At 41.4% G+C, this 16,879-nt stretch overlaps 1 protein-coding gene across 3 annotated transcripts; it reads right to left on the bottom strand.

The window, feature by feature from the left end:
- Positions 1–338: 338 nt before the first annotated feature.
- Positions 339–13,405, bottom strand: LOC147894773 (remorin-like). 3 transcript variants are annotated; one of them, XM_087385103.1, is made up of 8 exons: positions 13,326–13,405; positions 13,104–13,132; positions 12,508–12,732; positions 4,947–5,018; positions 4,681–4,773; positions 3,885–3,972; positions 916–997; positions 339–801 (listed from the first exon to the last, which is right to left on the bottom strand). In XM_087385103.1, the coding sequence occupies exons 3-8, from the start codon at positions 12,650–12,652 to the stop codon at positions 607–609; spliced, it is 675 nt and encodes a 224-aa protein (XP_087241229.1). In that variant the 5' UTR covers positions 12,653–12,732; positions 13,104–13,132; positions 13,326–13,405; the 3' UTR covers positions 339–606. The 3 variants fall into 3 exon arrangements, with proteins under 3 accessions (XP_087241229.1, XP_087241228.1, XP_087241230.1); XM_087385102.1 differs by lacking the exon at positions 13,326–13,405 and having other exon boundaries at positions 13,104–13,226; XM_087385104.1 differs by lacking the exons at positions 13,104–13,132; positions 13,326–13,405 and adding an exon at positions 12,942–12,974.
- Between the last annotated feature and the right edge of the window lie 3,474 nt (positions 13,406–16,879).

Genomic DNA, 16,879 nt, shown 5'->3' with positions numbered 1-16,879 from the left:
ATCATGCACAAATTCAATTCACCTTGAAAAGAAAACATGGGATGCTTGGAAAAAAACATTGCATCTATGCCTTTCGCATCCTTTCAAGATATTGGTCAAAGAAACCAACAATGGGAACCAATTGAGAAGGTTTACAAAAAACATGAATTGTAAAACAGCTAGGGTAATCGACTTTCCTTCACGTTTTGTGTATGGAGTATAGCATTTATTCAATGTTATGGTGATTGTTCAAGTTTTTGATCATGTTATAACAGTGCCTGCCCTCTAAGCATTTAAAATCTTTAAAAAGTAATAATTATTTTAGAGCAGGGAATGCCAGTACATAGAATCATCCTTGGAACATGATAAAATTGTGAATGGAAGAATAGCTTCTGAAATTACAAAACTAGCCACTTAACACGTTGGCTTTCTTCTTTGAAGAAAAGAATGGGGATGCAAGTTGAAAATAGACCCAAAACAGACATTTCACCAATCTTCAAAACCAGTCAACAAAAGTCTTTGCAATACATGGATACCCTTCAAACAAACTTTGAAACGCTTCTGCTAATTGACCGATACAAAAAATGGGGTACTTCATGCAGCAGTCCAGGAGGAAATACTTGCAGCTCAACAACAGAATGGAAACCTCCGGGGTCGAGCACCAGAAGCCCGACATTTGGCTGCAATCTCCTCAGCTTTAAGCATTTCCTCTCCATGCCGGGCCTCAGCAAGGGCTCTCTGCTCTTCTGCAACTCTTTGCACCAAAGCCATCTGATTCTTTGTTTTCTCCATGCAACTAGCTTTTTCATTCTCCAATCTTTCCTGCAATTTTTATAAAAAAACCCAAAAAACTAATGATACCTGTTTCCAACACATCAGGCCCCAATAAATTTGACTCTAAATAATGCCTACAAGACATTATGACTAGAAACTTGCCTCTGCTGTTCTCAAATTTGCTTCAGCTCTTGCTTTCTTGGCCACCTCCCATGCCCCTATTTTAGTTATCTTTTTGTTGTAACTGCAGCAGTTAGGGGTGAATTTCCAACGTTTAGATATTTGACCAACCATTTGGGCTTGAGTTTAGAGATTTCATCAAGGGATAGGGAAATAACAAAATTTGAAAATTTGACGACAATAAATGCATTTGCATATGTTAAATTGTAATGTAATCACAATAGATGGTCTGGTTAACAAAGTATATCATGGTCTAAGTTAAAACGGGTCACTGAGATTTATTTGACACTAGAAGAGAGCATCCTTGTGCTGAAACTTGGGTGAAAATCTTTCAACACAGTCACAACCATGTAACAAAGACTACCCTGACGGCACTATGATATAATGCATGCCATCAACAAAGTTCTGAAGCTGACAGAAGTCCTTTTGAAGGTAAGTAATACGAATAACAAAACTGAGCACATTAAAACCAAATAATATTTTGTAAGAAGACAAAAATCAGATATCCCGAAACTTAAATATGACAGATGGAAATAACAATAAGACCAAACAAGAATAGAGGCAATTCACACAAATCCTGTAGATCTATGAGCAGCAGGGAATGAACTGCTAAAAATTATCCCAAGTTTTTCTCCTTATTATTAACACTCTTCTCAACATGGTATATTGCAGCTGCATTACAGGGTTTGAGCATCTTCCAAAACAATATGGTATGCTTACATTCGCAATATGCATAGATACCCTTTGCTATACTGAATTACAGCACAATGCAAACAGTCTTACATCCCCATAGTTCCATCTAAGAGAATCTTGAGAATGTGAGAATGTTTACCAAGCTTGAAAACATTACTTGAGTGTTGACCGATATGCTTCCCAAACCCAAGGCTAATTCTTAGACCTTAAAATTGACCCTAGTCTGCACGTTTGCGATGGCAACAAGAGGGATCCACAAATCCCTCAAACGGTTCCCTGATTTTCATTAAGTGATGTTACTGGATTTGGAGGAAGCACATTGATTATATCAGAGGATGACAGATCATTGAATATCAGACTTAATGGCAATTTATAAATACTTAATGAGGATCCACAGGAATGAGAGTCAGTCTGGTCTTCATAGAGTACTTGGTTTGGACATCGTAATGTTTTCCAGCAGGCATCTCATGCAGGTATTATATGTGTATGTTCAAAGAGCTCTCGAATATTGATTTGGGTTCACTATCAGTTGCTCTTACCATCCCGTAAGACAAGCATTCAACACTTGCACTTCAAATGGCTCTGTAAAATGGCTTTTGAAAGTCTTTATAGACTGTAGTAGTTCCATATCCTAGAACATTCCCAAACTCATCCTCTAAAAACACAACATAGTGCAGTTTCAATCTCATGATAGTCACTCATAAGATTGAAAACCATAAACTCCATCACACATAGCAGGGACTAGCTACTATGACATCCCCACTGATGTCATCAGCGCCCAACAGTGGGTGTAGACCATAGTATAAAAATATGCTCCCACACATACAAATCCACACACCCACACATACTTGAGCTATACAAAGTCTTCGTACTGAGTTTCTGTCAGCACTCCGGAGGTGAAGGGCAAACTCAGCCATGACGAAGGCTAGCACTAAAGAAGAAGGCTGATCAAAAAGTAGTCCCTCTAATTTTACTGGGACATACCAAGATGTGCAAGAAGTGACAATTATCTTAGACATCTCATGCAAAACTAAACATATAAAGAAGAATCCCTTGTGAAGAACTGATTCTGCATTATGAGCGACGTAAATGAATGACGTAACTTAAAAGTCTTTCAGTGTAAGTTTACTCTTGTAAGAATCTTGATGGAGGTATCAAAGGGCATTCACGTACTTCCCAATTCATTTACAGAGTAGCCTCGTTGTAGTCTCACAACTCATTAGCATGAACTACCATGTCTTGGCCCAACCTCATCAGCACCCAATTCTGGATTCAGACCATTTCCACACCCACACCCAATTCATTTAAAGAGAAGCATCACAACTCATTACCACGGACTACTATGTCGTGCCCCAAACTCATCAGCACCCAAATTTGGATTCAGACCAGGGTGCACACATTCCACACCCACACATACATTCCCTAAAATACTCTTTGTACTGATGGGCAGACTCAGCCATAGCGAGTGAAAATTTTTATCTATGTTCTCTTTGTTCAAGCTACAACCACTTTTTAAGATAAGATTATTCTATAGAAGTCTCCTCTCCAGATGGAAAAATTCATGAGGTAAAATATGCAGGTCCATCTGGCACCAATACAGCAGATTGAGGTGAAATGGTTGAACTTGCATGGTTACAACCCCAAAAGGGGGAGGAAGGATTTAAAAGCTTCCAATTATGTCCAACAATACAATAATCCACACATTGCCCACTACTTTGTGCAATCTACAACAGCCTTGTCTTGTACCCACTCACAGTTGCTATAGCGACTGTTCTTTTAATGTATTCCTAATGTAGGGGCATCATTTGCAGTTTCTTAGTGAGAATAGTTGTGGTTGGTTGTAGTGGGCCTTCCCCAAGTTGTAAGGTTTAAAGCAATATTTGTAAGATAACTGTACAGTACTAGCCACTTAAGTGGTTTCTTGATAAGGGGGACAGCCTAAAGTCTGTAATGGTCCTGCTCTTGATTAAAAATAGATGTGCATAAGGGGACAGGCCCAAAGTCTGTAATGGTCCTGCTCTTGATAAAAAATAGATGTGCGTACAGATATGAAGAAAACATCATGACAAACCTTAAGGGCTTTCTTGATAAGGAGACAGGCCCCAAAGTCTGTAATGGTCTTGCTCTTGATTAAAAATAGACGTGCATTCAGATATGAAGAAAACACCATAACAAACAGGTTACCATTCCATTTCTCTTTAAGGATACCTACTTTGACAAAACATTCCCAATTCAATCCACAGAATCTGCAAATGTACCTGTTATGAGACTTTCTTTTCATGTTTTCTTCCCATGCCTTGATAAGAGAGAGGATTTTCTCTCTATTCAGCTTTGCTAAAACCAAGTCTGCCAAGCCACAAACACACGTAAGGTCCTTGCTTACATGTCACATGACAAACAGGCACCCATACTTTATTCAAACAAACAATAATCTCTTCTGCTAAAATACAGATTCATGTTTGCACGTTCAAATATCAGGACAATGCAAGAAAAATCTTGAAAGCATCTAGTAACTAACAGAATTTTGCAACTATTCAAATTAAGCAAATCACACAATTAAATGAAGGATTGAGTGAACCACATGTGGAGCTCAAAATCCCATTATATATTCACACGTCACCGCAAATACATGAAGTGTAGAGACAAAGCACTTATGAAGATAATAATATCTGATCCCAATCCTTGGCATCCCAGGATTGAAAATACTATGTAGCTGTACTTGGTGGGGTGCCGATGCAAACAAATCTGTTGTTCCTCATAGTCAGACGGGAAAGTTATCAACAAAACTGGCTGAATCTAGATGCAGCATTCTTGTCAGTCCTCAGCACAAAGGCAAGAGATGCTTAACATTATACTTCCACAGAGAGTCACATTAAGCAGTTTAATAATATTTTGACGCCCTTAGACAAACTTCAAAAGCGAACGTCTGGAGCAAAAGAATAAAGGCCATAAACTTCAACACCACATACTTCCGATTTGAGTCTCTTTATACAAAACAATCTGGAAATGCAAGGTGCAATGTGAAAAATCGGAGAGAGAGAGAGAGAGAGAGACCCCTGTTCAATGAGCTCCCTGTCAAGAGTGTACTGCGTGGAGAAGCGTCATCATCAACAGAGAACAACTGTAACTTCCTTGTTGAATCTAAGCCTGAATAAAAGCAGTAAAACTTTAATGGTGGCTAGAAAAGTTACCCTCTGTAGAACCCTTGCTACTCTGCCAGTGAAACTATGCATGCTGAACATATCTATTAGGTAGGGCCATAAATTCTACATCCTGGAAAAGCACACAATAAGTAGCTGGTGCCAATGGCAGAGACCAACCACGATTCAAAGAGGTAGCTACCACAGACCCTGTACTTGCTGGAGAAACAGCCCCAGATATTGCATCATCCTCTGCAAATACAATAAAGGCATGTCAATGACAATGACAGACAAAACATCAGCCAGTTTCTTGGATCTCAGACAATTCTATTAAGTCCAGTTGACAGGAAAATGCAGTCCTGAGATGCTTATGATGAAAAAAGAATGATGATCGAATGGCATATCCCTTTGTTAAGTCAGTGGCACTACAAATCAAGAAAAAGGGAAGGCAATGAGATATTACAACGTTGTTTACACGATTTCATTTCTCAAGTAGATATTTCTCTTTAGACCTTACATTGGGACTTTTTAACTTTTGTAAAAGTTCTTTAAATGTCATTATTGTACGTTACCACGTCTTCAGAATAGTTATTTTTGCATGTTTCTTTTCTGCCAAACAAACATTTCCATACTGCCGTTTTTTTAGTAAATAGCAGTGAAGACAACTCCATAAGTAAGGGTTCAAGTTTTAAAGTATTCTGCACTGTGACCTCTGACTTAATCCGAGTTTCAGTCAAAAGTTATGGCTTCTTCAAGTTCTGATGAAATTCGTGACGGAATTCCAGCTGCCTGTTGCTATTATATGTGACGTATCTTTTGAAGAAGTTATATTCCAGTTCTCAGATATTGCTGTAGCCCCATTTGATATAAAGTGACTCTCATGTATCATCAATCTCCTTGCATTGCTGGAATCCTTCTCTGCCCGCTGCCTTTTCTCTGCCCGCCATCTGCCTCAAATTCCACGGCCATTCTCTACCCCAACCTGCCCCCCAACAATTGAAGTTGCTACTCCAAGGCCTGAGGTATTCCACTACGAGTTTGAACTCTTCAACTTGCTGGTCTTGCATTGGTACTTTCATTTTTTCAGCTATGGAGTCTTCCAAATCAAGTGTTATAATTGAGAAGTTCTCCGGGAAGAACTTTGCAACATGGCAAGCCAAAATGCAGCTTCTACTTATTAAGATAATCTATGGCTAATTGCGAATGGGAAATCAAGGGAGCCCGACGATGATGAAAAGAAGCTTCTCTGATGGCAAGCTCAAAATGACAAGGCAGTCTCTTTTATTGGTTTGGCTCTTGCTGATACTGTCATTCATCACCTTGATTTTGAGCTCACTGCCCATGAGTTGTAGAGCAAGTTACAGCGCTTGTTTGGCAACCAACTCATGAATTCCAAGGTATTTCTTCACCAGGAGTTCTTCAGGCTCACCGTGAAGCATGAAGACACTCTTCAACAGCATCTGAATCACATGGAGTCCCTCATCACACAACCTGCTGCTTTGAAGGCCCCTGTAGGGGCAGATGATCAAGTTGATGTCCTCCTCTCAAGCATTGAAGACATTCCAAAGTGCCAGGAGGTCATTCCAACAGTACAGGTAGCAAAGATGGATTTCCATGGCATGGTGGCCATGCTACTTGACCATGAACAGAGGTATACCAATACTCCAGATGCTACTGCACTTTTTTCAAAGGGTAAAGGTAAATTCAAAAATCTCAAGTGCACATACTGTGGGAAGCTTGGTCACACAGAGGATTGTTGCTTCAAGAAACTTGCCAAGCAACAAATCAAAGACCAGCTGTCCATAGTGAGGCAGAGGAAGCAGATAAAGACCCGCTATCACCGACACATGCTCTCACGGCTCACATCCGAGATCTCTCTCTCCATCCATAGATTGATGAGCCTGATGATCATGACTTTGTATTTTAAGTTTTACATGAGCTTGATGTACTTGGGTAGTCCCCCAAAAATTGATGTAATAATCTCCTAGAGTCATTGAGTCAATAAAGGTTCTCAGCCTTCGATAGTTTGAAGGAGCCTCTCTTGGCCTTGCCTACTTGGCTTGGCCACTAGGCTGAGAGACACTACCTTTACTAACCCACTTCTTCGTAAACCCACTCTTTTTCGGCTACTTATACCCAGTCCCAGCCTGCACAAACCCACTTGGCTTGTTACCCTTGAGTTAAAGGCTATGGCTATTGCTTCATCTAGAGTATTCGCATATTTAACCCGAACTTCCATCTTGATTCTATCATTCAGTCCGAAAATAAAATCCTTTAATTGCACCGACTGAGGAAGAGGTTCATAAACCTTCATTACACATTCTCTAAATTTATCAATGTATTCAGCCACTGACAAATTTCTCTACGAAGGTTCCTATACTAATCCCAAGCTCGAGACGCTTCGTCTAGAGGTAAGAAATGCTTTCTGAACTCTTTCTTGAACCCCTCCCAAATAGCGGATGCCACACCATCCCTTTGCTGTTTAATCCACCATCTATCCGTTGCCTCATTAACCATATGCCTGGCATCGCAGATTTTCTTCATGTCATTCCTGATTTCACAAATGGCAAAAGCCTCTTCCCATTTGTGCAACCAAGCTTCTATGACATCAAAGCTACGGTACAGTCATCCGACCAGAATACTTCTCTAGCCTGTAATAGGAAATATTAGGTATCTTAGCCCCCCTAGGCTCGACCGTAAGTATACTAGTTCTAGGCTCCCTCGGAGCTTTTCCTTTATCCTCCTTGGATGGTCTTGCGTGCATACTGGGAACCATGTTTCTAAGTTTGGATTGCTCTAAGTTTGCTTGCAATTGCTGAGACAAAATTTGTTGTAAGGCATCCTCTTACAAAGCAATCCTACCAAACAATGTGTGGGCTGCTAGGCGCGACACCTTCTGTGTTGGCCGGACTCCCAATTTTACGAGATCCACCCGTGAAGCCCCTCCTTCAATCTCCATTGCAATAGCTTTGCCTTTGTCCATAAAAGCTCAAGTCCAAAAACTATAACCCTGCCTGAGTCCGTTGGTTTAAAACTAGGGATGGTGGGAAATTCCTGCAATCCCAAATAGATGTAATTTAAAAAAAGCTCTGCAAATTTTATAACACAGGAAAATTGAGATTTAAATAAAGAAAGGAAGCCCCCGGTCAATTTCTTGCTTCTTCCCCATGTGCATTAAATGCCCTTCTATGACCTATATAGTATGTCACTAAAGCACCTTGCAGACTAGCCACCATTCAAGAACTTAGTTGGCATGCAAGGTCCAGCCCCTTGCAACTTTTTGTGATTTCCCACTGACTCGGATCCCTCTGGAGGTGGAGAGAGAGAGAGAGAGAGAGAGAGAGAGAGAGAGAGAGAGAGAGAGATTCAGTCGAGACTCAATCCTATCCCAACTTGCACTTGACAATCATGGGCGATGGCAAAATGTATATCCTCCTAGCCAACCTTTGGTAAGCAAGTCTGATTAATCTTATGTTCAATTTGCATCTTGCATGCTTTTCCAGAGCCCTCAATTCCCTAGATGGTTCCTGTCACATGTCACAATTCTGAGCCCTCACTAAATGCACCATTTTACCCCTCTCTTGGGATACTTTGAAATCATTTGCCCCTAGGCACTTTCCTTACGTTGGTGCACTTAGGCTCTTAGCCTTCAAAACGCCTAGTTAGTGCCAAATCACCCTCACTAAGGACCTTGACATTGACTCCTTTAACCATACATATAAAGCACAATAAATATAATACATAAGTCGGTCCTCTAAAGGAGAATGTCGATTGACCCTTCCAAGGTCATGTTACCTCAACTAGAGCATAACAACAACAAGACCAAGGAGACAACGAGAGCGAATTGACCAACATACATAATGCTATCTGCAACAACCACGTTAGTCAATCGCATGCGAAAATAGTGCAAAATAGGCTATACCTGCCAAATCGTGAATCCGAGGGTGAGCTATTACAAATTCCATTGAATGCATCCAGCCTTTTCGTCACTCCTGAGATTCAAGCAATCCTTCATGCTCGAGTGAATTGGAGAGCCCTATACACTCAGTGAGTGAGATCAACGATGGCAACCGAGAAGCAGAAATAGGAGGGTCTTTGGGGATCGTTTTGCAGGGAGGATTCTCAAAAGCTCTAGAACAACCGTCAAGGCATAGGATGGTTTTGAGAATGGTCCTTTATATAGGGGCTGGAAGGGCCTCTTTTGGCCAACCCAACCAGCCCTAAATGGTTGACCAGCCAGTCTGCTGGTTGGCTGGGCTGGTTGGGCTATCCATCATGCTCAAGTGAATTGGAGAGCCCTATAAACTCAGTGAGTGAGATCAACGATGGCAACCGAGAAGCAGAAATAGAAGGGTCTTTGGGGATCGTTTTGCAGGGAGGATTCTCAAAAGCTCTAGAACAACCGTCAAGGCATGGGATGGTTTTGAGAATGGTCCTTTATATAGGGGCTGGAAGGGTCTCTTTTGGCCAACCCAACCAGCCCTAAATGGTCGACCAGCCAGTCGGCTGGTTGGCTGGGCTGGTCGGGCTGTTTGCTCAGCCCTAAGGGCCGACCTGGAGGGGGTTGAGGCTGCCTATAAAAGGCACCTCCCCCAGCCCACTACTGCACCTGGTGCTGCCCTTTGGGAGCCCCAAAACCTGCCAAATATGCTGCGATTTGCAGACCAAGCAGCCAGTTGTCACTGCAACCTGGGCTTGATCCTGATGCATGTGACACAAGTAGAATGTAAGTTGGAAGTGACAAGGTGCAAAGAACATACTTCGTTCTCAGTCTCTCCTTTCCTAGCTTGAGGCTTCAGTTGCTGTTTTTGCAACATCATTGCTGTTCTTGCAATCCAGCATCTGCAGAATATTGGGGGCCAGTAGCCATTGTTAGCCTTCCCTAGGCAAGAAATTGTAACAAGTAAACCAGCATCGGTATCAACTAGCAGTGAGGTCTATGAGCAATTGTCTTGCATTTTGTTTATCTCTGTAATGCTGAGATGCAAACAGATCCTCGTCTTCGGTCATCTGGTTCGCATCTAACGACCAGCCAGCTATGCTAGTCACCCTTCATCCATCTTGGGCGAGCTCACTCAGTTTTAGATCACAGCGGGAGATCGGTTGCATTTGCTGCAACATCAACAACAAATGTCAAAAGCCTGGTTCTCTTCCCCTTCTACGTCTCGTCCCACACTGCAAACACTGGTAGGTGCCCCCCTACAGGCCTTCCAGCAATTGTCTGCACATAGGAATTCATCTAAGGCATCAATCTGGCCTCGATGTGAGCACAGTAAAGTGCTGGACACCCTAATGGAGATTCTTCAGAGTGAAAGGTACAGTTGCTCGACAACTAAAGAATCTCTCATTGCAGGTGCGACAGAAAGGAAGGAGGGAGAAAAGGAAGCATAAATTGAGGATGTGGGGAAAAGAGGAAGCAGGGACATTGTACACAGGTTCAATTTTCCTCTCAGGTCGGTGGCGATAGTCTTTTGATTATTGTCACCTATTACCTAAACAGCATCACCACCTCTGGTTCTTTGCAGTGCTGGGAAATCACGATTACATGGGAGATGCCCTTTCTCAACTGGGACAAAGGAACGGGTCGAGTTTCCCATCTTTCAATGGACTCTCAACTGAGCTTTCACTTATAGCGTTCCTAATATGTTATGAGATTTTTGTCAAGTAGTTAGCTCAAAAGGAGTGCTATAGGATAGTTCTTTCTCGACAGATGCACACTTTGTTTTAAATCTAAAGAAAACAGTCAACAAAAAAGAATTCAAAGCACAGTATTCAAGAAACAATCTACCAAAAATGGTCTACAGAAAATAATGTATAGAGAGCAATCTACTTAACACAACAATCTACAATTGATGAATTAGTGAAGATTCAAGCAATCCATGGAAGAAGAAAAATAAGAACAATATCAGCCACATCAGGAACAAAGGCAACTACAACAGCATGAGGATAAAAATGATGATGATAACAACGGGACAATAACAATAATTGCTTAAGGAATCAGTTGTAATCTCATAACAGTGTTTACTTTTGTACTCTAATGCTCAACGTCACACGATATTATGAGGATTACAAGCCATGCGAAGGAAGGTACATGACAATAACGATTATCTGGTATGAGTTAGGGGGTCGTCTTTGTTTGGCACAGCCAGACTATTCAGTAGCAATGGTTACTAGAGCCAAAGCATTGAGTTGACTCGTGCACTCTTATATTGAGTTCAGTTCTTTTCTTTTGCTGTTTTGCACCACTCACGTCACACCTTAGCACAATATTTCTAGGCAAAGTCATGAGCTTGCCTACATGCTGTTGTGTTGAACTCTGAGCTACAAGCTCATCCATGGTCTTAATCTCAGAAGTGGAAGAGATCTGAGAAGTCTGAAACTCTCAACATCTTTCTTGTAATACCGTTCCTTTTGCATGCAATGTCTCTATCCCCCTTAAATTCTTTGCTCAAACGTTCCCTATATTCCATGCTCACTCTCTCTACATGCAGTCACTGTGTACATTCACTTGTTTCCTTGGCCCTTTGGCCTTCAGCAGCAGCAGTCGCCCACCTCAGACAGTACATTTGAAAGATAGCGGTTTGTATGGATGGGCAGTTCAAAGGCTAAACAATTGAAGATCTACCACTCACGAACTCCAAGAAATCTCAAAGGCAGCCAGAATATGGCACAGGTATCTATGCACAAGAATATCCATCTGAAAGCCTTTTATGAAAATCCAGACAGATATCATCATTGCCACCTCATCCAATTCTTGTCATACCTCCGGGTGTCAGTTCTCATTAACAAGCTCAAAGTATTTTGATTTTAGAGTAAGAGAGATCCAATGGTGGCGGGCGTGAATTCCCCATATCTTTTAAACAAGCTGCGTGTGGCAGAATCTCTGGATCTCATAGAAAGACATATACGCCTGTATTTTAGCCCCTTGAGGTGACCAAGGTATCTGTGTAAAATCTTTAGATAAAGGTTCAGAGACCAAACATCTTATTTACAACGGTATTAATAAGTGAACCAAACATTTGAAAATTTATGGGAGTATATCTCAGCATCTTGTTCAGATAGCTCCTTGACTATTCGACATGTCAAAATTTGCAAAAGAGGATACAGATCCTATTGCATCAGTGAACAAAAGAAAAACATATTCTGTTCTCTAGTCTTTATGCTCCATTTTGAGAAAGCTAGACGCTCGTTCAGATTTAGCAATTCTTCACAGAGACTCTCATGTCAGGCCGTTGGCATCTTGACTCTCAGGTTGTTTCAAATCGCTAGAAAAGCCCAGAAATAAAGCTTGAGCATAAATTCTCGAGATCTTGGAAGGCACAGCCAACACCCTGCATGGTAAAAATTTATACAAAATTTGAAGAACTTTCCATACATCTCTTCCAAATCATTCAATTTCTTGAGAGACATGCACTTATTGTAACGGCTAGTAATCCTTTCTCATGCATCTGCTGATAAGCATGCAAAAGGTACTGTCACTGAGCTGTCTGAGGAATTGGAGTTCAAACCCGTGGAGAAGTTGGGGAGAAACAGAGTATATGATCAGAATTTGCAACAGTGAACTCGAGACATCCAATCTTACGTAACAACTATTTGAAATCAAACGTAAGAAAGGGGAGAGAGAGAGAGAGGATCTTTCAACGGATACAGAAAACGAAAATCTACGTCTAGACGTATACAATGTATGCCTTTCGTTTTGCTCAGAACAAACGTTAGCCCGTGTGTGTGCAAGAAGGCCTACTTGGTTGAAGCAGTGATACTAACGCCTTTGAATCTTCAGCGGGAAATGTCCTTGGCGAGTCAATTTTGCCCGAAAAATGCCGCAGGTGTTCGCTGGCATTGTCATTGATCTTCTCTACATGGTTTGCGATTTGCTCTCCTGCCATCGCTGCAGCTTCCTCCTTTGTATTATTCGTTCCACTTATATTCCTCCTCGGTCGATACAGGTACCCTTCTTATGAAGATCCTGTATTAGCAGGGTTTTGAAAATTATATAAGCATAACTCTTGCACGGCATGCATGCAACCGGTCACGCATTTATCACGGCCGCCACTTGTGTTCAAGCAGGCATCCACCCGAGTTCCTTTTGCTTGCAATGAAGAGTAATAGAAGAATGCCAAATTCTGTACAAGGTATTTAAACATTTTGTTCGACCAACAAGCTCATTTAGTCCACCTTCACAAGGCTTTTGCAAATGAAGCAGGTTGTTGAGTGATACGATTCCGCTACGTTAACGCTTTGTGAACCTTTTCGTACGTTTGAGGTGGCGTGACCACCAGTGAAGAGAGTGTCAGGGTGAAGAGATTCAAGTTGGCGGAAGGTAAAACGACGACGCACCTTGCAATGATGAATCCCAGTCTACGCGACTGCGGATGGAGATATCAAAACAACATGAGTTGGAATCAGCAAAACAGAAAAGAAGCCAGGATCGGGAGGGATCCGGAGGCAGGAAGGACTGAAGCAAAAGCCAGGCAGCAAGGAAATGGAAGAGGGAGCGGAGGGTGGCAATTAGAACGGTGGAGGAGGGGGGTGAGTTGGTGGGGAGGCGAGTGTGTGTACCTGGGGCACGCCATGGGTGTGGTGACGGTGGCGATGGCGATGGCGATGGAGAAACGTTGAAGCAAGCAACGATGGCGAGAGCAAGCTTGCTTGGCCATTGCTTGTGCTTCAAGACCAGCCATCATTCCTTCAACCTTCCCTCCTACGCCTTACAACCCCCCACCCCCCCCGCCTCTCTCTCCCTCTCGTGTGTGTTGTATACAACCTTCGACTCTCTCTCTCTTTCTCGTGTGTTAGAGAGAGAGAGAGAGAGAGAGAGAGAGAACTCCCACTTTGCCCTCCTCGCAACTCACAACGCTCAAGGAGTGTACTTGGCCATTTGTGAGCTATAGCTTGAAACAATTCCCACGAATGTTAAGCTCTTGCAAACCAACTCACAAAAAACCTCATCATTGACCTGAGATAAGATAATGGACTCACTACAATGGCTTGGGAATTAAAATGCAAAGAGAGAGAGAGAGAGAGAGAGAGAGAGAGAGAGAGATCCCATCTCCAATTGGGCAATGTAGCAGTTGCTCCAAGCATGACAAGCAAGTGCGCATGGCACAGGAAAAACAAGGGCACTGGTAGATTGGCACTCACGTAGCCACAAGTGAGAACGGACTCTTAGCCTACCTCCATCGCCATGCTCACTCTACTCTAACCATCATGGACCTTCAACTCAAATCAAGGCTCCATTACCCAATGGGAACTCCTTCTTCCATAGCATGTGTGCGCCCCCCCCCCCCCCCAAAAAAAACAAAAAAACAAGACCATACTCAATGCAATAGTAATATTGCCTAGAAATCATCACCCCAGGCTGGACACGTCATCATATTATCAAACAAAACTACCTCTTTCCCCATGAAAGTGCACACATCAATGGGCCACCAAACACCTCATCATGTGCAAGAATCGATTTTGCTCTCCATTTCACCTCCCTACATTCCCTACCACACACAAAAGGGCCTACAAATCTATGTCATTGAAACAAACAACTTCCAAACTCCTACTAATTGAGTGTTGATGGGAAAGTCACCTCCCCAAGTCCTTCCTCTCCATATATATGGTCATCACCACACTGTGTACACAATTATCCAATGATTGTATTGCATTCCCATGATTCATACATTTGGCTTTTGCATTAATAGTAAGACACAATGCATCATATAGTCACAAGCACCATTTTAATAACCGTTCTCTTATATTTGTGTACAACATTATTAAAGCCAACAAAGTCTTAAGGATTGAAGCTAGTAGTTAATTTACTCCCCCTTTACTCTCTTAAAGTTTCTACCAGAAGCAATGCATTCCACCACCTCCTCCACTTCCACCTACAAGTGGCTCCCCACCTACCTAAACTCACAATTACTCCTTCTTCCCCATCTTCCCTAGTTTGCTATCCTCACACAATTGGTGCTCTTATGCAATCCCACTTTTCACCCCAATCATGCCTTTTGCACTCCCAACGTGTCTACATCCCTTAACAAACACTAACCTCTATGCAAAACTATATTCAATAATTACTTATCTGAGGGCCAATCCTCTTAAAGGATAAAAAATGCATTTCATTAATTTTGCACTAGTGCACTTCCAAAATCATATTTATCGATACTTTTGGAAAGTGTACTCTCCAAATTAATTTTTATACGTACTTTTGAAAGACTTCAGAATTAAAAAGTAAAAAAAAATTGTAAGTTTTTGGAAGTGCAAAAAAATGAAATTGTAAAATTTAACTTAACATCTTATACATCAAAGGCAAAGTAAGCACTACTAATATCTCACAATATTTTATAATGGCATTGACAAACACCTTCTATCCTTCTTAAACATCATGAGCAAATACTCCTCATGTATATACATTTTCTTTATCTTACAATAATACGACCATGCATGGTTATTTACAATACAGCCATCCAGATGCTTGATGATGGAGTGGAGTCCTGCGGTGATTCATGTGGAGGCTGTGGTGCTTCGTGTGGAGGCTATGATTTTTTGGGTGCTTCATGTGGAGACTGGGATTCTCTTGGTGCTTCGTGTGGAGGTTGTGGCTTTGTTGGTGTAGAATGAATCTCCTCTTCTTAAAGTGCAAGTGCTAATTGAATCTCCTTTGCTTGCATTAGAGGTACAGAATGAGTCTCCTCTGCTGAACAACATCAAGTATAGACTCAATCTCCTCTTCTTGGATTGTAGGTAGAATATCCTCTTGTTAATTTGCAGGGTGCTCCCTAATGGTAGTAATCCTGTCTTGAATACTCACTATCATAAATTCATGTAGATCTATCTCTCTATATGCTGGCAGTGATGGATATGAGTTCAAACCAAAAAGGTGGTTGAGGAACACCATGCAGTTGTAGCACATTTTCCACCCAGAGTTGTGATAAAATATGAAGAGGGAGTGGAGAAGAGAGGACAGAATATGTAGTTGTAGCATATTTTCCACCCACAACTATGACTAACTATACACTAGATTTAGTTAAAATTGTAAAATATACAAACCCTTTTAGGGTTAGGGTTAGGATTAGGGCATCTAACCCTTTCCTTTATAGCACTCTATGTGTTAGCGCTATGCACAATATTGAACACATGATGTTGAGATGGTTTCTCAACACCTTCCTTAAGATCAACATCATGAAGTAGGCCTTCCTTCAAGATGATGGTTCTGGGGAATCAAAGAAGGACTCAACATTATATTCCATTACATCCTTTTAATGGGAATGTCCTTCCTCTATGTCAAACCAACAACTTGTCGGTGCTTCTCGAAAAGCTCTTTGCCAAGTGGTTTGGTAAAGATTTTTGCAACATTCTCTTTGCTATCACAATGTTGCAGTGTGATGTCACAAAGTAACACTCTTTCTCTGATGAAGTGCTCTTTGACATCAATGTGATTGTCCTGGAGTGATATACTAGATTCTTGGCCAATGCTTGAGCTGATTGATTATCACAATATATTGTTGTTGGCTTTGATTCATCAAAGTAATCTATTTCTGACAGTAGTCTTCTGAGCCATATAGCTTCACATGCACCTACAGTGAGTGCCCTATATTCTGCTTCAATTGAAGACAAAGAAATAGTTGTTGGTAACCATGATATAGCACCTTCAGCAAGGAAAAATGCATATCCTTATGTGGATCTCTTGGTCTCATGATCTCCGTCATAGTCACTGTCACAATATCCATGCAACCTTGCATGACTTCCTATGTATTCTATTCCAAACTATCTTGTACCTCTGATGTATCTCAAGACTCTTTTGGCTACATTCTAGTGAGACTATTTTGGATTTGCCATAAACTGTGCAAATGAACTTACTGCATAACAAATATCTGACCATGTGATAGTCAGATATATAAGAGATGTGATGAGCTGCCGACAATACCTATCATTGACAGTAGGCTTTTCTATATCTTTGGTAAGTTTCAAACTTTGTTCCATGGGAGTCGTTGCAATCTTGCAATCTGCCATATGAAACTTCCTCAGGAGACTGCCAGCATATTTTAGCTGACTCATGAAGGTGCTTTTTTAATCTCTCTAGAATTGAATTCCAAGACAATACTGCATAAATCCAAGAGATTTCA

Source organism: Dipteris shenzhenensis, chromosome 14 (assembly GCF_047967505.1).
Source record: "Dipteris shenzhenensis isolate YYH24624 ecotype China chromosome 14, Dip_SZ_1.0, whole genome shotgun sequence".
NCBI lineage: Eukaryota > Viridiplantae > Streptophyta > Polypodiopsida > Gleicheniales > Dipteridaceae > Dipteris > Dipteris shenzhenensis.
The sequence above is the reverse complement of the archived record's forward strand: the minus strand, read 5'-3'. Positions and strand labels throughout refer to the sequence as shown.